This window comes from Lepidochelys olivacea (assembly GCF_965140295.1).
Source record: "Lepidochelys olivacea isolate rLepOli2 genome assembly, chromosome: 4".
Classification (NCBI taxonomy): domain Eukaryota; kingdom Metazoa; phylum Chordata; order Testudines; family Cheloniidae; genus Lepidochelys; species Lepidochelys olivacea.
This window is the reverse complement of record NC_140414.1, coordinates 8,406,109-8,432,858: the sequence shown is the minus strand read 5'-3', so window position 1 is coordinate 8,432,858 and position 26,750 is coordinate 8,406,109. Positions and strand designations below refer to the sequence as shown.

Below are 26,750 nucleotides of genomic sequence, written 5' to 3'. Positions count from 1 at the left end.
CATCTGTTGTTTCCTCTCATAAAGAAGGCCAACACCCTGACTTCCAAACAGCATTCAGTGGGGCTTGGTTTGTGGAGTCAGAGTGGCATTTCCAGGGCCCATTGATTTCAATGGGATTTGTGCTCCTCAACCACTTAGGCACTTTTGAAACTCCCACCCTAAAAGGTTTCAGAGTAGCAGCCATGTTAGTCTGTATTCGCAAAAAGAAAAGGAGTACTTGTGGCACCTTAGAAACTAACCAATTTATTTGAGCATAAGCATAAGTTTTTCCACTGAATGCATCCGATGAAATGAGCTGTAGCTCACGAAAGCTTATGCTCAAATAAATTGGTTAGTCTCTAAGGTGCCACTAGTACTCCTTTTCTTTTTGCAAATACAGACTAACACGGCTGCTACTCTGAAACCTAACAGACCTGTGTACTGGTTTATTTGTCCTCTGTAGGTTGAAACACAAATTGCAGACACTGCAAGGATGACTCTCACCCCTCCAAGAACACAACGTCTTGTCCAGCCGAAGATTCAGAAGAATACTTTGTGCTACAACCGGGGAAGTCCCGAGTCCGCGATCCGCCCAGTAAGGCAACGTGGCTGCAGCTCCTTGTCGTGGAGGGCCTTCCTCTCTATTGACGGGCTGTCACTGGTCTCCCTTAGATGACAAAGCAGACAATGCTTATGCATTCATAGAATCATAGAATATCAGGGTTGGAAGGGACCTCAGGAGGTCATCTAGTCCAACCCCCTGCTCAAAGCAGGACCAATCCCCAATTAAATCATCCCAACCAGGGCTTTGTCAAGCCTGACCTTAAAAACCTCTAAGGAAGGAGATTCTACCACCTCCCTAGGTAACGCATTCCAGTGTTTCACCACCCTCCTAGTGAAAAAGTTTTTCCTAATATCCAACCTAAACCTCCCCCACTGCAACTTGAGACCATTACTCCTTGTCCTGTCCTCTTCTACCACTGAGAATAGTCTAGAACCATCCTCTCTGGAACCACCTCTCAGGTAGTTGAAAGCAGCTATCAAATCTCCCCATTCTTCTCTTCTGCAGACTAAACAATCCCAGTTCCCTCAGCCTCTCCTCATAAGTCATGTGTTCCAGACCCCTAATAATTTTTGTTGCCCTTCGCTGGACTCTCTCCAATTTATCCACATCCTTCTTGTAGTGTGGGGCGCAAAACTGGACACACTACTCCAGATGAGGCCTCACCAATGTCCAATAGAGGGGAACGATCACGTCCCTCGATCTGCTCGCTATGCCCCTACTTATACATCCCAAAATGCCATTGGCCTTCTTGGCAACAAGGGCACACTGCTGACTCATATCCAGCTTCTCGTCCACTGTCACCCCTAGGTCCTTTTCCGCTGAACTGCTGCCTAGCCATTCGGTCCCTAGTCTGTAGCTGTGCATTGGGTTCTTCCGTCCTAAGTGCAGGACCCTGCACTTATCCTTATTGAACCTTATCAGATTTCTTTTGGCCCAATCCTCCAATTTGTCTAGGTCCCTCTGTATCCTATCCCTGCCCTCCAGCGTATCTACCACTCCTCCCAGTTTAGTATCATCTGCAAATTTGCTGAGAATGCAATCCACACCATCCTCCAGATCATTTATGAAGATATTAAACAAAACCGGCCCCAGGACCAACCCCTGGGGCACTCCACTTGACACCGGCTGCCAACTAGACATGGAGCCATTGATCACTACCCGTTGAGCCCGACAATGTAGCCAACTTTCTACCCACCTTATAGTGCATTCATCCAGCCCATACTTCTTTAACTTGCTGACAAGAATACTGTGGGAGACCGTGTCAAAAGCTTTGCTAAAGTCAAGAAACAATACATCCACTGCTTTCCCTTCATCCACAGAACCAGTAATCTCATCATAGAAGGCGATTAGATTAGTCAGGCATGACCTTCCCTTGGTGAATCCATGCTGACTGTTCCTGATCACTTTCCTCTCATGCAAGTGCTTCAGGATTGATTCCTTGAGGACCTGCTCCATGATTATTCCGGGGACTGAGGTGAGGCTGACTGGCCTGTAGTTCCCAGGATCCTCCTTCTTCCCTTTTTTAAAGATTGGCACTACATTAGCCTTTTTCCAGTCATCCGGGACTTCCCCCGTTCGCCACGAGTTTTCAAAGATAATGGCCAATGGCTCTGCAATCACAGCCACCAATTCCTTTAGCACTCTCGGATGCAACTCGTCCGGCCCCATGGACTTGTGCACGTCCAGCTTTTCTAAATAGTCCTTAACCACCTCTTTCTCCACAGAGGGCTGGCCATCTGCTCCCCATGTTGTGATGCCCAGCGCAGCAGTCTGGGAGCTGACCTTGTTAGTGAAGACAGAAGCGAAAAAAGCATTGAGTACATTAGCTTTTTCCACATCCTCTGTCACTAGGTTGCCTCCCTCATTCAGTAAGGGGCCCACACTTTCCTTGGCTTTCTTCTTGTTGCCAACATACCTGAAGAAACCCTTCTTGTTACTCTTGACATCTCTTGCTAACTTTTAGTGTTTAAAAAACAGCTTAGGGCTTCACAACCCAGTACCCTCCTCCCTGCCCGCAGAGAACCTCTGGGCAATGGTTCTGGTGCAATCCGCTGGATCCCGGGTGCCTGGCTTATGGTGCTCAGATACCCTGAAGATGTGCAAGGCATGAACACGAGGCAGACGGATAGATGGCGGGTGGGTGAGTAGGTAAGAGATGGACAGACTGGAGGACAGTGGGGACTGGAAGGGGAGGAGGGATAGCTCAGTGGTTTGAGCATTGGCCTGCTAAACCCAGGGTTGTGAGTTCAATCCTTGAGGGGGCCATTTAGGGATCTGGGGCAAAAATTGGGGATGGGTCCTGCTTTGAGCAGCAGGTTGGACTAGATGACCTCCTGAGGTCCCTTCCAACCCTGGTATTCTATGATTCTATCACTGCACAGATCCTCTCATTCTCCTCCATGCATAAGGGCCCAGAGAAGCTGCTCTACCCATTAGGCTGAAGTAACTGCTGCAGAACAGGCCTGCAGCCAGTCTGTAGCCTGGGACAAGGATTCTTTCTCCCACCCATGCATTTGCCTGGCACCTGACATGGTTCACAGGCTGGCACTGCGCTTTGGACTTGCCCCAGTAGAAAAAGGAGCAATTGTTGCAGCAGTACAGATCCATTTGAAGCTTGTCCAGCTTATGGGAAGAGGGAGACTCAGTGGTTAAGATGGAGAGTGCACCATGTAGGGCAGCAAAGGTGAGGCATGGAATGAAAGTGCTTTGGCATAGGATAGCCTGACAGGCCGGGGTGATCTAGTCTCATCGGAGAGGGGGCCTGACTGCAGGATCTCAGCTAGCCAAGGGTTGCTCGAGACTGAAGTCTGAGTCTGTGGAATGGACCAGAACAAAGGGGCAGGGTCTGGAGTTGAGGGAATTCCTCTCCTTCATTTCCCTCTCCTCAGCTGGTTCTTTCCCATCAATAGCTCTGAAATCCGCTCTTTCCTCTCCATCCCAACTACTAACACCCTGGCCCTGGACTTGATTCTCTTTTGCCCAAGCTCCTTGGGCCTTATCTTTGGTATTACAGTGGTTCCCTCAGCCATCAGGCCTTGCTGTGCTGGGCACTGCACACACGCAGTGAGAGAACTTTTACAGTCTAAGTGGACAGGGGAGGGAGGAGTAACTGGGGCACAGAGAAGGGAGGTGACTTGCCCAAGATCACATTGTACGTCAGAAGAACAGGAGTACTTGTGGCACCTTCGAGACTAACAAATTTATTTGAGCATAAGCTTTCGTGGGCTACAGCCCACTTCATTGGATGCATAGAATGGAATATATAGTACGAAGATATTGTGACGGAGCAAGGCCAGATGGCTATAGAAAAGTAGTGGGAGATAGATATATTAGCTCCAGGCTAAATAAATCCTTGGTACCAGGATAAGTGAAATGGTGGAAGCTCCAGGTCAATTAAGACACCTGGAGCCAGTTAAGAACTTTCCAGAAGACAGGGAGAATGCTAGGTTGATTGGGACACCTGAAGCCAATCAGGGGCTGGCTGAAACTGGTTAAAAGCCTCCCAGTTAGTCAGGTGGGTGTGGATGTCAGGAGCTGTGGGAGGAAGTTGTGCTGTCGGAGAGACTGAGCAGTACACACCATATCAGGCACAAAGAAGGAGGCCCTGAGGTAAGGGTGAAGTGGAGCTTGAGGAAGTGAGGGCTGCTGTGGGGGAAGTAGCCCAGGGAATTGTACATGTCATGTTTCTGAAAGGTCAGCTACCATAGCTGATACTATTAGGATCCCTGGGCTGGAGCCCGGAGTAGAGCGTGGGCCCGGGCTCTCCTCCTCCTCCTCCCCCACCTTTGCCCCCTGATTAATCACTGAGACTGGGAGACAACAGAGACTGTGCAAGGGAGGATAACTTCTCCTCACCTCCCTCGCTGGCTTATGATGCAAATGGCTCAGTAGACTGTGACACTTGTCTCTAGAAAGAGAAGGGTTACGTGGAGGGTCACAGTGAGTCTCTGAGGCTAGCGAAATCCGCCAGGAAACGCGGGACCCATGGAGGCAAGGACAGAGCTTTGTCACAACTGGTGTCAGGAGTGGGACTTCATTCACAGCATGGCGGAAGAAAGAGGTTTAAAAAAAAGTGCACTGGGGTTTTGGATTTTTTTTTTGTTTTTTGTTTGTTTGCTTTGTACCACAGTGGAGGAGGTGGTCAAAGCTCTGGTACAAGCCATGGCAGCCCAGCAGGAGGCCACCCAGGTTCAGGCAATGGCACAACAGGAGTCTATGCGGCTACAGCAGGAAACCAATCAATTAATGATGAGCCAGGCGACCCAAGATCGTGCCCTCTTGAGAGAGGCGGTGGACCAGCTGAAGATCCTCACCACCCAGGCCCAGGGGTCTGACAGGACGCTAACCCTGAGGGCCACTGCTCATCTGCCAAAGATGACGTCAGGAGATGACATAGAGGCATATCTCCTCTCATTCGAAAGGACTGCTCAGCGTGAGGAGTGGCCCCAGGAGCAGTGGGCCAGCATTCTCACCCCTTTTTTTTGTGTGGAGAGGCCCAGAAGGCCTACTTTGACTTGCCTGCCACGGATGCCACTGACTATACCCGTCTGAAGGCAGAGATCCTAGCACGATCAGGGGTAATGGCAGCGGTAAGGGCCCAGAGGTTCCATGAGTGGAAATACCAGGAGAACAAACCCCTGAGGTCCGAGCTATTCGACCTCATACACCTCGCATTGAAGTGGTTACAGCCCGAGGTGTGCAGGCCAGAGGAGATTTTGGAGACCCTGGTCATAGACCATTACATGCGGGGACTGCCGCCAGATCTCTGCAAATGGGTAGGCCAGAACGATCCTTCCACGTACGAGATGATCACGCTGATAGAAAGACAGATGACAGCCAGGGAACTGACCCGACTCCCCAAGGAAGGCCCCTTTCGAAGCAAGCACCCGACCCCAACCCTGGAAGGTTGGGCAGCCAAACCCCCAGGGAGTCCTAGGTGGAAGGGGGGGGGCTGAAAACCAGCGGGGACCCCAGAAGGAAGGGATTGGCCTGAGTGGGGAGAACCCCAGGACTAAACCCCCTAGCCCCCGGGATAGGGGAGTGATTAAAAGCAATTATAGATGTTATGCATGTGGGGAGTGGGGACACATAGCAGCACAGTGTCCCAGCACCGAGGAGCCTATGCAATGTAACTTGGGGGATTGGGGGGTCCCATGCTCCCTTATCCACCTCGCGGGGGTCGCATTAGCCCCGCATAATTACACCAGGCCAGTGAGGATAAATGGAGCAGAGACTACAGTGCTTGTGGACTCCGGGAGTGCTATCACCCTTATATCGGGGAAGCTGGTAAAAAGTAGTCAGCTGCTACAAGCCAAACGCGTAGCAGTGACGTGTGTGCATGGGGCCATGAGCCATTACCCCACCATCCCAGGGGAGATAGAGGTTCAGGGAAACCCCATTGAGGTGACCGTGGGCGTAGTTCCTAAACTCCCATATCCTGTAGTCATTGGGAGGGACTATCCAGGGTTTGATAATTTACTCGCCCTGGAGAGGCTGGAGGGAGGTGGGGATCCTGAGACAGCAACTTGTCACTGGGGGAATGTCAACACCCGATGTTCGCTGAGATTTCTCAAGATCTGTTCTCAGCCACCCGAAAGACGCGGAAGACAAAAAAAGAGAGGAAGGCTGCGAAGGCCTTGGGAACCCGGATCCTGACCCAGGGCCAGAAGACCTCCCTAGTAGGCAGATGGACGCGAGCAGCCAACAGAGAAACTTCCACCACAGAAGGTGAGCCAGAGGCTGCCCCCAGCCATGACGGCGGCGAGCCATTGGAATAAGCAGAAGCCGGCCCCTGGGAGCTTAGGCAGGTTAGTCCTGGGAGAGAGACTTTTGGGCGGGACCAGGCGGAGGACCCCAGATATGATAACGCCAGGAAAGAGGTGGCTGAGATCGATGGGATACCCATGGATGGGAAGGTCCGGGGTCCCGGACCTTACTTTATAGTGAAGAAAGATCTCCTGTACCACATAGTGCAAATGCAGGAGCAAGAGATACAACTTCTGGTGCCACAAAAACATCAAAAAGCCATATTGAGTCTCGCCCACAGTCACCTGTTTGGAGGACACCTAGGGGTAGAGAAAACCCAGGCACGGATCCTGCGGAGGTTCTTCTGGCCAGGAGTACATGAAGATGTCCAGCGATACTGCACCTCTTGTCCGGAGTGTCAGTTACATAGCCCTCACCCACACTTGCGGGCTCCTTTGATACCTCTTCCAATAATAGAGGTTCCTTTCGAACAGATAGCCATGGATCTGGTAGGGCCCCTAGAGAAGACAGCTCGGGGTCACCAACATGTGCTTGTACTGGACTATGCAACCTGGTACCCGGAAGCTGTTCCCCTACACAACACAGCTTCCAAGACAATAGCTAAGGAGCTAGTACAGATCTTTGCCCGGGTTGGGCTACCCAAGGAGATATTGACTGATCAAGGGACACCTTTCGTGTCCAAGTTGATGAAAGATCTCTGTTCATTGCTCCATGTACAAGCCCTACGGACCTCTGTATACCACCCGCAAACAGATGGCCTTGTGGAAAGGTTCAATAGGACCCTCAAGGCCATGATCAGGAAAGTGGTGAGCCGGGATGGGAAAGATTGGGATACCCTATTGCCTTACCTCATGTTCGCCATCCAGGAGGTTCTGCAAGCCTCCACGGGTTTCTCTCTATTCAAACTACTATATGGGCGCCACCCTCAGGGTATATTGGATATAGCCAGAGAAGCCTGGGAAGAGGAGCCAAATCCCGGAAGGAACATAGTTGAGTGTGTACTGCAGATGAGAGATCGGATAGCCCGAGTTATGCCCATGTACGGGAGCACTTGGAGAGAGCACAGGAGACCCAACGAACCCATTATAACCACCAAGCGAAGCTTCGACAGTTCCAACCAGGGGATCAGGTGATGGTACTGGTGCCCACAGCAGAAAGTAAACTGTTGGCCCCGTGGCAGGGACACCAGGTGGTTCTTATCCCTCCAACCATTCCAGTTCCGCATATGGCACAGGGGTGGATGCCACCATGGCAACGCTCATGGTCTGTCACGAGCATACTGCCTGGCGTCCCAAGTTGCCCAACTCTATGGTGTTGAGCAGAGGAGGGGATATGCGACAGGGCAAGGCCAGATGGCTATAGAAAAGTAGTGGGAGATAAATATATTAGCTCCAGGCTAAACAAATCCCTGGTACCAGGATAAGTGAAATGGCAGCTGCTTCAGGTCAGTTAAGACACCTGGGGCCAATTAAGAACTTTCCAGAAGGCAGGGAGAAGGCTAGGTTGATTGGGACACCTGAAGCCAATCAGGGGCTGGCTGAAACTAGTTAAAAGCCTCCCAGTCAGTCAGATGGGTGTGGATGTCAGGAGCTGTGGGAGGAAGTTGCGCTGTTGGAGAGACTGAGTAGTACACACCATATCAGGCACAAGGAAGGAGGCCCTGAGGTAAGGGTGAAGTGGAGCTTGAGGAAGTGAGGGCTGCTGTGGGGGAAGTAGCCCAGGGAATTGTACATGTCATGTTTCTAAAAGGTCAGCTACTATAGCTGATGCTATTAGGATCCCTGGGCTGGAGCCTGGAGTAGAGGGTGAGCCTGGGCTCCCCCCCCCCGACCTTTGCCCCCTGATTAATCACTGATACTGGGAGAGAACAGAGACTGTGCAAGGAAGGATAACTTCTCCTCACCTCCCTCGCTGGCTTATGATGCAAATGGCTCAGTAGACTATGACCCTTGTCTCTAGAGAGAGAAGGGTTATGTGGAGGGTCACAGTGAGCCTCTGAGGCTAGCGAAATCTGCCAGGAAACACGGGACCCACGGAGGCAAGGACAGAGATTTGTCACAATATATATATACATACAGAGAACATAAAAAGGTGGAGTAAGAGGCTAATTAATTAAGATGAGCTATTATCAGCAGGAGAAAAAAACTTTTGTAGTGATAATCGAGATGGCCCATTTAGACAGTTGACAAGAAGCTGTGAGGATACTTAACATGGGGAAATAGATTCAATATGTGTAATGACCCAGCCACTCCCAGTCTCGATTCAAACCCAAGTTAATGGTATCTAGTTTGCACATTAATTCAAGCTCAGCAGTTTCTCATTGGAGTCTATTTTTGAAGCTTTTCTGGCCACCTTTAAATCTGTTCTGAGTGGCCAGAGAGGTTGAAGTGTTCTCCTACCGGTTTTTGAATGTTATGATTCCTGATGTCAGATTTGTGTCCATTTATTCTTTTGCACAGAGACTGTCTGGTTTGGCCAATGTACATGGGGGGAGGGATAGCTCAGTGGTTTGAGCATTGGCCTGCTAAACCCAGGGTTGAGAGTTCAATCCTTGAGGGGGCCATTTAGGGATGTGGGGCAAAAATTGGGGATGGCTCCTGCTTTGAGCAGCAGGTTGGACTAGATGACCTCCTGAGGTCCCTTCCAATCCTGGTATTCTATGATTCTATGATTGCTGGCACATGATGGCATATATCACATTGGTAGATGTGCAGGTGAACAAGCCCCTGATGGTGTGGCTAATGTGATTAGGTCCTATGATGGTGTCACTTGAATAAATATGCGGACAGAGTTGGCATTGGGCTTTGTTGCAAGGATAGGTTCCTGGGTTAGTGTTTTTGCTGTGTGGTTGCTGCAGAGTATTAGCTTCAGGTAGACTAACATGGCTGCTACTCTGAAACCTGTCATAGTATGTCAGTAGCAGCTCCGGGAATAGATCCTGTGTCTCCTGGTTCCTAGCCCTATTCATTGGACAATGCTGCTTTCCTTATTTTCTCTTGTCTCCTTCCCACTCTCTACTCCTCTTGTGGGAGTTATCTAACGTAGCTCTTTGGACCAAGGGCCTCTCTTCTCACTTCACCGTGCACACCTATAGCTCTCTCTCCAGATATCACCACTCTAGTGAGCTCTCGTGCTAGGGTTGCCAACCCTCCCCATTTCGCCACGAGTCTCCCAGAATTAGTTTCTAACACCCGGAGGCTGCTGAAGCCAAACTGGGAGATTTTAGGCCGCTAAAAGTCTGGTGGTACAGTGGGGTAAAGGCAGGCTCCCTGCCTGCCCTGGTCCTGTGCCGCTCCCGGAAGCAGTCGGCACATCCTTGTGGCCCCTGGGGGGTGGGAAAGGCCAGGGGATCTCTGCGTGCTGCCCCCGCCCCGAACACCAACTCCGCAGCTCCCATTGGCTGGGAACTGTGGGCGGAGGCAGAGTGCAGAGCCGTCTTCCCCCTCCCCACCAGGGGCCACAGGGACGTGCTGCTTCTGAGCCCGCCTTAGCCCCACTGCACCGCCTCCCAGAAGCCACCTGAGGTAAACGCTACCTGGCTGGAGATGGCACCCCTCGCCCCCTCCCGAACCCCAAGCCCCTGCCCCAGCCGTGAGCCCCTTCCTGCACCCAAACTCCCTCCCAGAGTCCAGACCCCCTCCTGCATGCCAACCCCCTACCCCAACCCAGAGCCCCCTTTTTTGCACCCAAGCTCCCTCCCAGAACTTGCACCCCAACCCCCTGCCCCAGGCTCAGCCCGGAGCCCCCTCCCACACTCTGAACCCCTCAGCCCCAGCCCAGAGCTCGCACCCCCTCCCACACCCCAACTCCCTGCTCCAGCCTGGTGAAAGTGAGTGAGGGTGGGGGAGAGCGAGTGACAAAGGGAGGGGGGATGGAGTGAGCAGGGCGTGGCATCAGAAAAGGTGCAGGGGGGTGGGGCCTTGAGGCAGGGGTGGGGTAGGGGCAGAGCAAGGGTGTTTGGGTTTGTGTAATTAGACAGTTGGCAACCCTATCTCGTGCTATGAGAACGGAATTGGTAGCGGGAGAGGCAGCTAGGAGAGATGGATTCCCAGCTGGGCTGGGGAAGCGGGCTAGCTTTGATATGGATACTTTAGCACTGTTTGGGGGGGCTCTCTGGCGGGTGTCAGGCATCTCCACTCTGCCCACCCTTGTTCAGTGCGTGCGTGTGAGGAGCCGGTGGGAGGCTCAGTGCAGAGCTGTATCTGCAGCACCTGCAGTATGCCGAAGGGTCAAGCGACCCTCCCCAGCGTCCAGTGCCCCCAGCAGCCGGCCCGGGCGGGGAGAGGAGGGACAGGCCCAGAGCCTCGCTTCCTCCAGCCTCGCTGCCTGCCTGGGACGCTGCCCGGCGCAGCGCAGCAGCTGCCTGGAGAGCGCGCGGCTGTGGCAGCAGCTGGCTGCCCCCTGCGCAGCCTCAGCCCCTGGGGGCGCTCTGGCTCTCTCAGCTGCTGTCCCCAGCTGCTGCCACAGCCGCGCGCTCTCCAGGCAGCTGCTGCGCTGCGCCGGGCAGCGTCTGGAGTGGCTCCGGGCCCTGGCTGCCAGGAAGAGCGGTCAAACATGCCGGGGAAGCTGGCGCAGTGGGAGGACAGAGCCGCCCCCCACAGGTAACGTTGGACGGGGAGAGCGCGGGGGCCCTAGGCTGGGGGTGGGTGGGGGCACAGTCATGTGGGGGGGTCACATAGGGAGGTCATGTGCCCCCCCCCTTTAGCTGGTGCCCCCTTTTGTGTCCCTACCCCGAGTCGCCTTGATGCGTCCAGCATTATAATGGGGCCATCTAGCCCAGGCCACAGGGTACGGTGGTGTGTTTCTCTCCAGGTCTGGGCAGGACTGGACGTGAGGTTCATTCTTGCTGAGACTGAGCCTATGACGGCAGGTTGGGGGAAGCAGCTGCAGGGTTTAGCAAAGTCACTGTCAGCCCCTCTGATTGAGGGGATGGGTGCAGCATTTGTCACTTGGGTGTATAACTTAGTAGGCTTGGTAGACTCCCAGGTGCTTCCCTCGGATCAAATAACAGCAGTGGCCAGGCAGTGTCTGGGCACTAGGCTCCAGCCTTTTCTCTTGGCTGTGGACTTTGCTACTGTGATCCATGCCTTTGTCACCTCTAGGCTGCTATGCTGGGCTGCATTGGGTACACCTTAAATTCCTTTGGGAACAGAAGGTTTTGTGAAGTGGTGTCTCCTGACAGGAGAGTATGGCACTGGGCTGCAGGCTTGGCACTGGCTGCCCAGGGGCTACCTAACATTCAGCCCAGCACTTCACGGCCAAATGCTTGTCGGCTCCAATCTAACAGCTGTGCTTTCAGGACAGAACTCTAGGGGAGCTCCTCCCATGCTTCCTCCCACAGGTATCCAGGGCTGCCCAGCAAGCAGTAGCAAGTGTTCGGACACTAGAGTTGGCTAAAGCAAAAGAGGTGCCACACGAGTATCTGCCTGCCCGTGATACCGAATGGCCAGTGACAAAGGCAGCAAAGCATGCAGTGCCTACGCCTAGGATTGAGGAACTGTCCCAGCCGTGCAAAAGGTACGTGCTCACCAGAGGGGGCTTGCTAAAAGGAGAGGGGAAAGATTGCTCAGCTGTGCAGAGAGCACGTTTTTGTCATCGTTCCTGTGTCTCACCAGCTGTTTCTATGGCCATTTCGCTCAGAATGCGGAAATGTATTAAGCAGAACTAGTTCTTGTAGGAACCCAAAAGCTAATTGTGCTGTTAAACAGCTGCCATTGCACCCCAGAGATGTTTGCATGTTACTATTGGAAGAAGCGACTCGTGAATGTATATTAGACTGTATATACAGTTTGAAAAGTGCTTTGAAATTTTTTGAGATGGCAGCGCTGGGAAAACCACTCTGAGTTACTGATTTTAGCACATTACTTAGTAAATACGGTAAGAAAAGTAAGGCTAATGTATCATACAATGCTCTTTGTTCATTTATGTTGTTAATCGTAGTGTAGCCTTTGTCAGGCTGTCTGGAGTGGCTCACAACTGTGAGTGCCTATCTCAGGGCAGACTGCCAGAAAACAAGGGCAGATGCCCCAAACTCATGGTGTGTTCTATTATTAGATTTTTACCAAGCCAGTAACAAATGTGAATGCCTGGATCACTATACCTGGAGTCACAGACAGTCCCCTTAGACTCTCCAGCCCATCTTGCCACCCAGACAAACTGCACTTTGTGATAAAAAATTATAGAAACCAAAAGTCACATCACATTAGGTTACTCCCAATCCCAAAGTCACTTACCCCAAATCAATTGGTAGTCTGGATCTTATGCCAAGAACAACACTTATAGCCAGTTCTCTAGTAAACTAACTAAAGGTTTATTAGCTAAGAAAAAGAAATGAGAGTTATTGAGAGGTTAAAGCAAGTAAAACATATTAACAGGTGAGTCAAAGTTTGTAAGTCCAAATGTTAGCAGAGATGGAGTAATCTGCCAGTCTCCAAAAGACTTTCAGGGTTACCCAGGAGAACTCTGGGGATCTCTGTCGGTTCACTCAGTATTTCCACCCTGTTGGAATCCAGACAGTCCAGAGATGCAGGATCATTCCATGAACCCATATTTATAGCTTTCCCCCACAGGAGGCAATCTGATAAGTGTCTTTATTCCTCCATGATCCCTGGCTTTGAAATTAGCATTTTCTGTTACAGCCATTAAGTCTTTCATTAGCATTTCCAAGATTCCATTTTAGTCACAGGGATATACATAATTTAAAAGGTAAGGTAATAGCAAACAACAATCCTTCATTAGTTTTCATGAAGTTTTAATACCTGATTACAATCTTACACGAACACACCTTTGATTACAGAGTATACATAATGTAGAAGTAACGTAATAGCAAACTATGGGATATAGACAGATGAAAACAATATAATCAACATCTTTGATATTCACATACAAGTGAATTGCCTTGAGAATCTGGCATGCACAGGCACCTGGCCTGTCAGCATCACAGCCTTAATTATCTGTGGCAATATATCAGCATGTACTACAGAATGCTCTGTGATATATTTTGCAAAAATAATGAAATTTTAGTACTATGGGACCTCTCAATGATGCCTGCTATTAAATCTTGGCTGAGAGACATGGAGAGGTCGTCAGTGATTTGTGCAGAGGGTAAGGGGTGCAGTTTGAAGTTCTCCTGAAAACATAAGCTCTTTTTCTTAGTAGCTATAGATTCAGAACTTAAGCTCCAGTTGTTAAAACTGAGGGAGTTTTCAGAAATCACGTTGACACTCCTAACCCAATCTTCTTCTGTGTTTTCACGGTTTCAGGCCCACTGCAAACCTTGCTCAGTTTGATCCAGATGCCTTTTTTGTAAAGGAGTCTGCTAAGAAGGCAGTTTGCTCCAGCAGGCTTCAAAAACTAGCACACCCTATTGAGCGCTGAACCCCTTGGCTTTTAGGTTCATTAAATCCTTCGAAGATTCATGGCTGTCTTGTCTGCTGTTCCCCTCCCCCGTGCATGTGATTACATGTTGTAGGTAGACTGTATGCTTGGGAGAGTTTGAATAAAGAAGAGATGGATGATCTGGGGAAAAGCCCGCCAGTGATTCAACTGCTGCTACTTTTAAATAAGTTGCGTCTCTACCCAAGTTCTCAAATAAAAATTTGTCCAAAAATTAAAAAAACTCAGAGTATTTCTTTGCACAGTTAGGGCTGGATCATACTCCCCATGCCCTGAGTTCCTTTGTTTCTCAGAGGTGCCCTATGAGAGGATTTCTTCCATGAGTTAGCCCATCCAACTCCAAATTCTTTATACTCGCCTTGTGCTTAATTTGGCCTCTTCCCCACACATATTGCCCATATATAACATGTTTTAGTTTCATCTTCATGGGAAGGCCCAGAACCACCGTGGTCTGCAAAGACATGCCTTTCACTTTGCTGGGAGGTACTTACAACCCAATGCAGAAATCCTTTCTCATGTTTTTCGTAAGCGATTTCCATTCACTGTTAGAGCGGGGGTGAATTTTTTTTGGCAAATAGTTTATTCACCAAAAATGTAGTTTCAGGTTGACTGAAACTATTTGCAAATTTGGGTTGAATTCAGTGAATAGTTTTGGCTGGAAAAAAAAGGAAAAAATATTCTGAAAATGCTGAAGTGAAACATTTTGATTTTTTGTTTCAAAATGATGATTTGCTTAAAAATTTAGCTACATTTAGCTAATTTCCCCCCAAAGTATAAAAAACTCCCAAAATGAAATGAAACATTCTATTCTGAGTTGAACTAAATGTTTTGTTTGACCCGAAACAAAAAAAAATATTTTTTTTTCTTTTAGGGTGAGAAATTGTCATTTTGGGTTGACCCGAAACAAAACATTTTTCTGTTTTTTTTTCAGTTTGGCCACTGAACTGAAAAATCAGTTATTCAACCAGCTCTATACTTACACTTGGATTACTTTGTAAATGAAGACTATTATTCATATATTGCTACTGTAACAGGTGAAAGGGATGCGTATATGCTCAAGTGTAATCTGTTCTTTGCTTCATGGACTCAAAATCCCATATGGAATGCTGATAGGTGTGGAGGAGCACACATGTAGGGAACATAATAACGGCTATACTGGGTCAGACCAAAGGTCCATAGATTCATAGATACTAAGGTCAGAAGGGACCATTATGATCATCTAGTCTGACCTCCTGCACAACGCAGGCAACAGAATCTCACCCAGCCACTCCTGCGAAAAACCTCTCACCTATGTCTGAGCTATTGAAGTCCTCAGATCGTGGTTTAATGACTTCAAGGAGCAGAGAATCCTCCAGCAAGTGACCCATGCCCCATGCTACAGAGGAATGCGAAAGACCGCCAGGGCCTCTTCCAATCTGCCCTGGAGGAAAATTCCTTCCCAACCCCAAATATGGCGATCAGCTAAACCCTGAGCATATGGGCAAGATTCACCAGCCAGATACCCGGGAAAGAATTTTCTGTAGTAACTCAGATCCCACCCCATCTAACATCCCATCACAGGCCATTGGGCCTATTTACCATGAATATTTAAAGATCAATTAATTACCAAAATCATGTTATCACCTAGCCCAGTATCCTGCCTTCCGACAGTGGCCAATGCCAGGTGCCCCACAGGGAATGAACAGAACAGGTAATCATCAAGTGATCCATCCCCTGTTGCCCATTCCCAGCTTCTGGCAAACAGAGGCTAGGGACACCATCCCTGCCCATCCTGGCTAATAGCCATTGATAATAGCACCCCTTAGTGATGCAGTTATTAAAGGGGGTACTAGTAAAGAGGATAGGAAAGAAGCTAATAAAGTACAGGTAGAAGCTAGTGAGGAACAGTCAAATGTAAAAGAGTCCCATTTAAATATAAGATGTGAAGGAAAGCAACTGAATATTGACAAAATGTACAAGTGCTTATATACAAATGTTAGAAGTCTAAATACTAGAGTGAATTAGCGTCCTGGCAATAAATGAGGATGTTGATATAACAGAAACTTGGTGGAATGATGATAATCAGTAGGACATGGTAACACCAGGGTACAAAATATATCAGAATGACAGAGGAGTTTGTGCTTGTGCGGGATGGGCACACTGGCACACTTAGTAACAGAAAGCATCGAGTCAAATAGTCAAAGTAAAAATGTTAAATAAACCAAACTGTCCCATAGAAGCTCTATGGATAGAAAGAACAGAATTATCAGACTCATAGATGGACATGATATATTGAGGAAGAGTCTTTGACAAGGTCACACACAAAAGGCTCTTAAAAAAAGTAAGCAGCCATGGGATAAGAGAGAAGGTCCTCTCTTGGATCAGTAACTGATTAAAAGATAGGAAACAAAAGGTAGGAATAAATTATCAGTTTTCACAATGGAGAGAGAAAGAAATAATGGGGTTCTCCAAGGATCTATCTTGGGACCAATACTATTCAACATATTCATAAATGATCCAAAAAAGGGGATGAAAAGTGAAGTGGCAAAGTTTGCAAATGATAAAGAATTACTCATGATAGTTAAGTCCAAAACAGACTGTGAAGAGTTACAAAGGAGTCTCACAAAACTGAGGGACTGGGTGACAGAATGGTAGATGAAATTCAATGTTGATAAGTTCAAAGTAATGCACATTGGAAAACATAATCCCAACTGATTTCAGAGTAACAGCCGTGTTAGTCTGTATTCGCAAAAAGAAAAGGAGTACTTGTGGCACCTTAGAGACTAACCAATTTATTTGAGCATGAGCTTTCGTGAGCTACAGCTCACTTCATCAGATGCATGCCGTGGAAACTGCAGCAGACTTTATATATACACAGAGAATATGAAAAAATACCTCCTCCCACCCCATTGTCCAGCTGGTAACAGCTTATCTAAAGTGATCATCAGGTGGGCCATTTCCAGCACAAATCCAGGTTTTGTGCTGGAAATGGCCCACCTGATGATCACTTTAGATAAGCTATTACCAGCTGGACAATGGGGTGGGAGGAGGTATTTTTTCATATTCTCTGTGTATATATAAAGTCTGCTGCAGTTTCCACGGCATGCATCTGATGAAGTGAGCTGTAGCTCACGAAAGCTCATGCTCAAATAAATTGGTTAGTCTCTAAGGTGAATCATAGAATCATAGAATATCAGGGTTGGAAGGGACCCCAGAAGGTCATCTAGTCCAACCCCCTGCTCAAAGCAGGACCAATTCCCAGTTAAATCATCCCAGCCAGGGCTTTGTCAAGCCTGACCTTAAAAACCTCTAAGGAAGGAGATTCTACCACCTCCCTAGGTAACGCATTCCAGTGTTTCACCACCCTCTTAGTGAAAAAGTTTTTCCTAATATCCAATCTAAACCTCCCCCACTGCAACTTGAGACCATTACTCCTCGTTCTGTCATCTGCTACCATTGAGAACAGTCTAGAGCCATCCTCTTTGGAACCCCCTTTCAGGTAGTTGAAAGCAGCTATCAAATCCCCCCTCATTCTTCTCTTCTGCAGGCTAAACAATCCCAGCTCCCTCAGCCTCTCCTCATAACTCATGTGTTCCAGTCCCCTAATCATTTTTGTTGCCCTTCGCTGGACTCTCTCCAATTTATCCACATAGGTGCCACAAGTACTCCTTTTCTTTTTGATAATCCCAACTGTACATACAAAATGATGGGGTCTAAATTAGCTGTTACCACTCAAGAAAGAGATCTTGGAGTCACTGGATAGTTCTCTGCAAACCATTGCTCAATTTGTAGCGGCAGTCAAAAAAGCTAACAGACTGTTAGGAACCATTAGGAAAGGGATAAATAATAAAATAGAAAATATCATAAAGCCACAAAATAAATCCATGGTACACCCACACCTTGAATACTATGTGCAGTGCTGGTTCTGTTTCTGCAGGGAGGGATAGCTCAGTGGTTTGAGCATTGGCCTGCTAAACCCAGGGTTGTGAGTTCAATCCTTGAGGGGGCCATTTAGGGATGTGGGGCAAAAATTGGGGATGGGTCCTGCTTTGAGCAGGGGGTTGGACTAGATGACCTCCTGAGGTCCCTTCCAATCCTGATATTCTATGATTCCCCCATCTCAAAAATCTGAAAAGGTGTAGAGAAATGCAACAAAAATTATTAGGAGTATGGAACAGCTTCCACATGTGGAGAGATTAAAAAGACTGGGACGGTTCATCTTAGAAAAGAAACAGCCAAGGGGGGAATATGATAGGGGGTCTATGAAATCAGGAATGGCTTGGAGAAAGTGAATAAGGACTTATTGTTTATTACTTCACCTAACACAAGAACTAGGGGACACCCATTTTTTCACACAGCGCACAGTCAACCTGTGGAACTCATTGCCAGGGGATCCTGTGAAGGCCAAAATTATAACTGGGTTCAAAAAAGAATTAGATAAGTTCATGGAAGATAGGCCCATCAATGGCTATTAGCCAAGATGGTCAGGGATAAAACCCAATGCTCCAGATATCCCTAAACCTCCAACTACCAGAAGCTGGACTAGACAACAGGGAATGGGTCACTTCCAATTTCCATGTTCTGTTCATTCTCTTGGAAGCACCTGGCAGTGTCAGAAGACAGGATACTAGGCTAGATGGACCATTGGTCTGATCCAGTCTGGCTATTGTTATGTTCTTAAGCACCCTCAGCAAATTTGCGGATGACACTACGCTGGGGGAAGAGGTAGATACGCTGGAGGGTGAGAACAGGGTCCAGAGTGACATAGACAAATTGGAGGACTGGGCCAAAAGCAATCTAATGAGGTTCAACAAGGGCAAGTGCAGAGTCTTGCACTTAGGACAGAAGAATCCCATGCACCGCTACAGTCTGGGGACTGACTGACTAACCGTCAGTTCTACAGAAAAGGACCTGGGGATTACAGTGGACAAGAAGCTGGATATGAGTCAACAATGTGCCCTTGTTGCCAAGAAGGCTAATGGCATATTGGGCTGCATTAGTAGTAGCATTGCCAGCAGATCGAGGGAAGTGATTATTCCCCTCTATTAAGCACTCGTGTGGCCTCATCTGGAGTACTGTGTCCAGTTTTGGGGCCCCCACTACAGAAAGGATGTGTACAAATTGGTGAGAGTCCAGCGGAGGGCAACAAAAATGATTAGGGGCCTGGGTCACATGACTTATGAGGAGAGGCTGAGGGAACTGGGGTTATTTAGTCTGCAGAAGAAAAAAGTGAGGGGGTATTTGATAGCAGCCTTCAACTACCTAAAGGGAGGTTCCAAAGTGGATGGATCTAGACTGTTCTCAGTGGTAGCAGATGACCGAACAACGAATAATGGTCTCAAGTTTCAATGGGGGAGGTTTAGGATGCTAGGAAAAACTTTTTCACTAGGAGGGTGGTGAAGCACTGGAATGGGTTACCTAGGGAGGTGGTGGAATCTCCTTCCTTAGAGGTTTTTAAGATCAGGCTTGACAAATCCCTGGCTGGGATGATTTAGTTGGTGTTGATCCTGCTTTGAGCAGGGGGTTGGACTACATGACTTCCTGAGGTCTCTTCCAACCCTGATTGTCTATGATTCTATAGCCCCTTGTGCAAGCAATCCAAGCTACATGAGGCCTGAGCCATCAACTCTCAGAGCCAAGACTTTGCTCAGACCTGTCAGTGTGGTGCTGTCTGCTGATGCTGTATGTTTTCATATTGCATTCATATGCACCTGTCAACAAAAGTTATTTAGCAGACTATGAAGAGCAACTAATGTTTGTATTTATATGAAGGAGGGTGCCTTCAGCCCTGCGAACCCATGACCCTAATATCTTGCCAGGCCTGGCCTAGGGAAAGACTCAGTGTTCTGAAAGGTGTTTTCTATCCCTCATCACTATGATCTAGTCCATTTTGCCAGGTCTCATTCCAAGGAGCAGAGAAGTGTGTATGTTTCACATTTCTCTGCTGGCCTCAGGCTAGTTACCAGGAAGCTTTGGGTAATATGGCCTGCAAGTCCAAGGTGAATGGGAAGATTTTTGGGTACTAACTAGAGACCAAGCAAAGAAGCCATAAGAACTACTGGCTGGTGGTGACATATGCAAGTCATTTGTCCCTGATACACCCACTGGAGATGCCAGAATGGTTATAGATGGGAGCGTATAGCTTAGAATTCTGACTCTTTAATTACAACTCAGTTGGGTGCTCTTGCAATACAACTATGAAACATGTGCATAAGTATCCTAAACACTGCCTCTAGGACTTAGCCTGTTCAGGGCAAGTCTGCTAGGCGTGGCCCAAACACACAGCTGTTCTGTGATGGGAATCAGAGCTGCAGTAGTGGATTGTAGATACCAGCATTTACCCACTTTGCATTTTTGGAGGCAGAAGTTGGCCAGCCCTTTTGCCAACAGTGAATTCTGATGGGACACCCTGTGGTTTCTACAGATAGTTGCTAGGTTAGGGGAATTTCCGGTGTGAGTGCTGGGCCCACAAAGAAACCTCATACAGAACACACACTTCATAAATTACCTCTACAGCCATGCTTGGGGAACTCATGCTTTGATAAATGTGTTTGTGAATGCATGTGAGATTTCATGTCAGAGGTTTATATGGCACTTCTGGCATCGTAAGCTGGGCCATTGTTTGTGAGACTCACAAGAAACTTGACTCTTACTCATACCAGAAAAGCTTGATTCAAGCTGTGTATTCTGCAAAGGTTTGAAAAACGTGGAGATATCTGTATTTTTTAATTAATATTATGTGTATCTCTAGTTGAGTATCATAGTGTGGCCAGCTCTATGGAACACCAAGGGGTAGTTCCAGCTGGAGCTCTCCACACATACCCAGAATGAGGCAATGACTCTAATTTAGTTGCTGCTGCTTAACAACAACACAATAAATCTACTGCTGGAGGTCTGCCCCCAACTTTCCTGAGGAAAAGCATAAACCTGACAGTGATGGATTGTGCACCCCACACCAGCCTTGATAGGGTTAAGAAGGCGCTGAGAGGCCAATTAGGTCATCTGGCATCACCTGAGAGAAGGAGGTTAATTGAGAATAAAGCCCAGCTGGGGAAGGACTGGGACAGCACTATGAAACTAGGAAGCTGAGAGTAGAAAGGGGCTTCAGGAGAAGGAATCTTCAATCACTCCCTGGGATTGGATTGATTGGACTGGATCGAATCGAATCTTCAGTCACTCCCTGGGTGGAGGTCTCATCAGGGACAAGGAAGAGGTACGGGGGAGAGTAAGCTCTCAGACCCTGTCCTGGAATAAGGAGTCTGGAAAGAGGCTAGGAGGGGTAAAGTATCCAGAGGGAGTAGAGTAAACTCCAGTGGTAAACCCAGACCCAGGAAGAGATGTGTTAGGCTATAGATATTGAAGCCTGTCTGAAAAGGCCTATACTTTAAGAATTTAGGTGTATTCATAGAATCATAGAGTATCAGGGTTGGAAAGGACCTCAGGAGGTCATCTAGTCCGACCCCTTGCTCAAAGCAGGACCAATCCCCAACTAAATCATCCCAGCCAGGGCTTATCATAGAATATCAGGGTTGGAAGGGACCTCAGGAGGTCATCTAGTCCAACCCCCTGCTCAAAAGCAGGACCAATCCCCAATTAAATCATCCCAGCCAGGGCTTTGTCAAGCCTGACCTTGAAAACCTCTAAGGAGGGAGATTCCACCACCTCCCCAGGTAACGCATTCCAGTGTTTCACCACCCTCCTAGTGAAAAAGTTTTTCCTAATATCCAACCTAAACCTCCCCCACTGCAACTCGAGACCATTACTCCTTGTCTTGTCCTCTTCTACCACTGAGAACAGTCTAGATCCATCCTCTTTGGAACCCCCCTTCAGGTAGTTGAAAGCAGTTATCAAATCCCCCCTCATTCTTCTCTTCCGCAGACTAAACAATCCCAGTTCCCTCAGCCTCTCCTCATAAGTCATGTGTTCCAGTCCCCTAATCATTTTTGTTGCCCTCCGCTGGACTCTTTCCAATTTTTCCACATCCTTCTTGTAGTGTGGGGCCAAAACTGGACACAGTACTCCAGATGAGGCCTCACCAATGTCGAATAGAGGGGAACGATCACGTCCCTCGATCTGCTGGCAATACCCCTACTTTTAGAGCCCCAAATGCCGTTAGCGTTCTTGGCAACAAGGGCACACTGTTGACTCAAATCCAGCTTCTTGTCCACTGTAATCCCTAGCTCCTTTCCTGCAGAACTGCTGCCGAGCCATTCGGTCCCTAGTCTGTAGTGGTGCATGGGATTCTTCTGTCCTAAGTGCAGGACTCTGCACTTGTCCTTGTTGAACCTCATCAGATTTCTTTTGGCCCAATCCTCCAATTTGTCTAGGGCCCTCTGTATCCTATCCCTACCCTCCAGCGTATCTACCTCTCCTCCCAGTTTAGTGTCATCCACAAACTTGCTGAGGGTGCAATCCACACCATCCTCCAGATCATTTATGAAGATATTGAACAAAACTGGCCCCAGGAGCGACCCTTGGGGCACTCCGCTTCATACTGGCTGCCAACTAGACATGGAGCCATTGATCGCTACCTGTTGAGCCCAATGATATAGCCAGCTCTCTATCCACCTTATAGTCCATTCATCCATCCCATACTTCTTTAACTTGCTGGTAAGAATACTGTGGGAGACCATGTCAAAAGCTTTGCTAAAGTCAAGGAATAACACATCCACTGCTTTCCCTTCATCCACAGAGCCAGTTATCTCATCACAGAAGGCAATTAGGTTAGTCAGGCATGACTTGCCCTTGGTGAATCCATGCTGACTGTTCCTGATCACTTTCCTTTCCTCTAAGTGCTTCAGAATTGATTCCTTGAGGACCTGCTCCATGATTTTTCCAGGGACTGAGGTGAGGCTGACTGGCCTGTAGTTCCCAGGATCCTCCTTCTTCCCTTTTTTAAAGATTGGCACTACATTAGCCTTTTTCCAGTCTTCTGGGACCTCCCCCGATCACCATGAGTTTTCAAAGATAATGGCCAATGGTTCTGCAATCACATCCACCAACTCCTTTAGCACCCTCGGATACTGCGCATCTGGCCCCATGGACTTGTGCTTGTCCAGCTTTTCTAAATAGTCTGGATCCTCTTTTCTCCACAGGGGGCTGGTCACCTCCTCCCAATGCTGTGCTGCCCAGTGCAGTAGTCTGGGAGCTGACCTTGTTCGTGAAGACAGAGGCAAAAAAAGGATTGAGTACATTAGCTTTTTCCACATCCTCTGTCACTAGGCTTGCCTCCCTCGTTCAGTAAGGGGCCCACACTTTCCTTGGCTTTCTTCTTCCTGCTAACATACCTGAAGAAGCCCTTCTTTTAACATCTCTTGCTAGCTGCAACTCCAAGTGTGATTTGTCCTTCCTGATTTCATTCCTGCATACCTGAGCAATATTTTTATACTCCTCCCTGGTCATTTGTCCAATTTTCCACTTCTTGTCAGCTTCTTTTTTGTGTTTAAGATCAGCAACGATTTCACTGTTAAGCCAAGCTGGTCGCCTGCCATATTTACTATTCTTTCTACACATCGGGATGGTTTGTTCTTATCACTTAGCTAGTTATAGAGGTATAAAAGAAAGAATCAAAATCACTGTCTGTCGGTGTAAGGGCCTCCTCTCACTGTGACAGTCTGAGGCCCTCTTCTCAGGCTAAGGCCTTTGGATAAGCAGTGGGAGCAGCCATAAGCTGGGAAGCGAACGGTCACATCCCAAACTAGTCATATTGAAATAAGGCAATCTGGGGCTGTTAGAAAGATGATCCAATCTATCTCCTCCAGAGAAAGGGAAGAGCTTAGAGGATGTAAAAGCAAATTTAGTTTGATAGTTTTCTGTTTGGTAAGAACTCACTTATCAATAGACACAGCTGGGAAACCCTTATGTCTTTATAGATGTCGTTGTAAAATCCTCACTTCTGTATTGTTTTGTCATTATAGTTCCCACTTTGTTATTGTTTATTTGCATGGTCTCTGTCTGGTTCTGTGATAGTTTCTGTCTGCTGTATAATTAATTTTGCTGGGTGTAAACTAATTAAGGTGGTGGGATATAATTGGTTACCTAATCATGTTACAATATGTTCGGATTGGTTAGTTAAATTTCAGTAAAATGATTGGTTAAGGTATAGCTGAGAATATTACTATATAAATTAGGGGCAAACAGGAAGTAAGTTGGGATTCAAAAATAAGGAAAAGAATTTGGATTTAAGCTTGCTGGAAGTTCACCCCAATAAACATGGAATTGTTTGCACCTTTGGACTTCGGGTATTGTTGCTCTCTGTTCATGCGAGAAGGACCAGGGAAGTGGGAGAGTGAAGGAATAAACTCTCTAACATCTTGGTGCCATGACTTGGATGCATCGCATCAGGTAGGTGAGTGGCAGCCTGTAAGTCCCCCACCCCAATAGTCCGCGCAGCTACTTGGAGGGGTATAGTGCACTCTTGAAATGGTAGTTGCGGGTTCTGGCAAGCCGGGGTAATGGATTTTTTTGATAAATGGATAAGGAAGAACCAGGTCCCATACCAGGTGCAGGGGTGAACGTGGGATGAGATTAAAAAGGAAATGGAGGTTGTGTTAGGGAATCCAGTGGTATGGGGAGTGGCTGAGAAGCCCACCCTCCTTGGTATATGGGTAGTGGAAGAAGGTCCCTGCCCATGGGGACTAGATGCTGTCCAGGGAATGGAGGCACTTCAGCCTGCTTGTGAGAGGTTTGAAGTACGGGCAGCATTACATGAGGTGGGACTTGGCCCTTGGGGAGTGGGGTGGGGGGAGGAAAGTAGGTTTCAAAGTGAAAAATGGCAGGGTTTGCAGGAGCAGATACTAACCCCCACTCTTGTCCCAGAGCCAGGATGAAAACCTGGGAGTAAGGGTTCCCAAGTGTTTCAACCCAGGGAGCCTAATCTTGGCTCAGAGTTAACTGTATCCTTTTCTTCTTTTCCTTCTTCCTTTTTTCAGTTTACTTAATTTGCTGCTGGTAGCCTGTACTTTAAACTGACCTGACAGGCTTAATTAGTTTCTTTCCACCTCTTCTTCCACCTTTCCACACTTTTGTTTTTCTGAAGTTTTAATGGAGGGTACTTTGGATACATATGTAAAAGGTTTTGGGTTTTCTGGACAAAGCATGATGGAGGTCTACTGTATTCCACTGGAATTTTTTGGAGTATAAGATCCATGGGCATCCATGGAGACAAATGTTTTACTGCATTTTGTAATAGTCTTAAGGTAAAGACAGCACAGGTTAAGGCAGCTGTGTGGCAATAATTGTACTTGGTGGCTAAGTTGTTACATACAAATTGCACTATCTTAAAGAACTAAATGTAGGAGTAAGTGATTTAAAGAAGTAAGTGAAAAGTTACAAATAGCTTTTGCAAAAATTAATAATACGAACTTTGGAGGAAAGTAAACATTTGGTAGTTGTGGAAATGGTAAAAGGTAACAGTTGTGAAGATGTTAAAGAGTAACAATTGTGGTATTACAAGAAGGAAGTTTTTGTTTAATGATAAAACCCATTTATATAAATGTAACTGTATGTGCGACTCTGTGCAATCACATAGGTTGAAAGCTTGGTAATTAAATTATCCAAGGGGGTCAGGTAGAGTGGCTACTACCAGCACTATGCTTCTGTCCCCAGAAGTCTTTACAGCTATTCTGAGGGGAAATGGGCCCTTTCCCCCCAGAAATGGTCTATAAGGGGCTGCTGCAGGCAGCAGGCAGAGAGATAATCTGATCAAATGATTTAACTATTAGGTAATGTAATCAAAATCACTAAAGGAATGTAAGGGGTTTCTATTGGAATTTAACTTGGCTACCCATGGCTGTCTCTAGTTGTACAAGATGGGAGTGTAATTGGGGTACAGTTGTGTAAAAAAGAGTAATCGCAGTGCAAGGGATGTTAGGCAAAAGAGAACTTTGTGTGTGCGCACAGGAAAAAGAAAAGGAAAAGGGTAGCAATGATGCCTTGGAACACTAAGCCTTGGGGTGGCTCTGGGGGATCGGAATGTCGCTTTGGTGGGGGTGCATGAAAACTCTGTGGGCACGGGGGAGGCAGTTACACCTTGTGTAGAATTAATATGGCTAATATAATGTTATGGAGGTTAAACTATGGAAGGAATGTGCACTTTCCCAGGACGTGTGCAGTGTATATTTGAGAAGGGGTAAAAGAAATGCAAACAAAACATGGCACTTAATATAATCCTATTAGGGCTCCAAAAGGAGCCACAATAACTTGTGCTTTCTTTTTCAGATCTGTGTGTGTTTTGGAGCAGGAGATGAAAGTGGAAAGTAATCAGAACTCTGGTTGAAGTGAAATGTGTCCCTTTTAAGACAGTCTCTGGGCTGCTAATCCAAAAGCAAGCCAAAAAGCCTCTGTGTGGATGCAAATTACTTAGCTGATGGGGCAAGGGAAGTGGCAGCACAAAGAAACAAAGGACCTGCAAATAATAAATACATCTGATCAGCAAACAAGCTACTAGAAGACTCAAATTATGGCCCTCAGGAAAGGGAGGTGGAAAAAACAAGTCAAGCCTGAAAATAAGGGGGACAGGTTAACCTTAAGAGGGTGGGTGTGTGTGTGCGCAGTGCTAAAATCTGAAGCTGTCTCTCCGCTATTATCTGAGAATAAACTTAAAGCTTGGTACAGCAGAAAAACTATAGCAAACCTGGTCTGTTGTACAAGAGGGGAAACTGAGGTACACCACCTCATGAATTTCATAAATGACCAGTGAGTGGGGTAATTCACTAGCCTAACTATAGAACAAAATAAGGAGAGCCTGGAGGTAATTCTTCTGTTTTCCTGCAATTAGCAAGGAGATTTGTAAAAGGAAGTGGTATTATTATTAAGCAATAATCTGTCTCCGCCAGGGGAGTGGAAATTGTTTCTTTTTGTCAGACACTCTACAAGCAAGCTGGCGCCAGTAGAAGAATAACCCATAATGCCAATGATCTATGTTTTGTGTTGTTTATCTGTGGTGTTTGTCTTGTTGCTAGCATTGTTGTTTCAATGAACACAAAACCTCATGATGTGGGTGGGGGATGGCTTCAAAAGGCTGACCTGGGGGGAAGATGTGTATGGGAATGCAAAATGCTCAACG

At 47.5% G+C, this 26,750-nt stretch overlaps 1 protein-coding gene across 8 annotated transcripts in view; it reads left to right on the top strand.

Annotated features, from left to right (window-relative positions):
• The window catches only part of SPMAP2L (sperm microtubule associated protein 2 like), a 59,749-nt gene extending 33,280 nt beyond the window's left edge, over window positions 1-26,469 (top strand). For 6 of the 8 annotated variants that reach the window (XM_084627162.1, XM_084627161.1, XM_084627167.1 and 3 more), the window contains 2 exons: window positions 443-574; window positions 11,652-13,906. In XM_084627162.1, the coding sequence (XP_084483288.1) occupies window positions 443-574; window positions 11,652-11,978 (459 nt within the window). In that variant the 3' untranslated portion in view covers window positions 11,979-13,906. Of the gene's footprint in view, window positions 1-442; window positions 575-11,651; window positions 13,907-25,903 lie in introns of those variants that run through there. The other 2 variants (XM_084627163.1, XM_084627168.1) reach the window with 2 other exon arrangements.
• The last annotated feature ends 281 nt before the right edge of the window (window positions 26,470-26,750 follow it).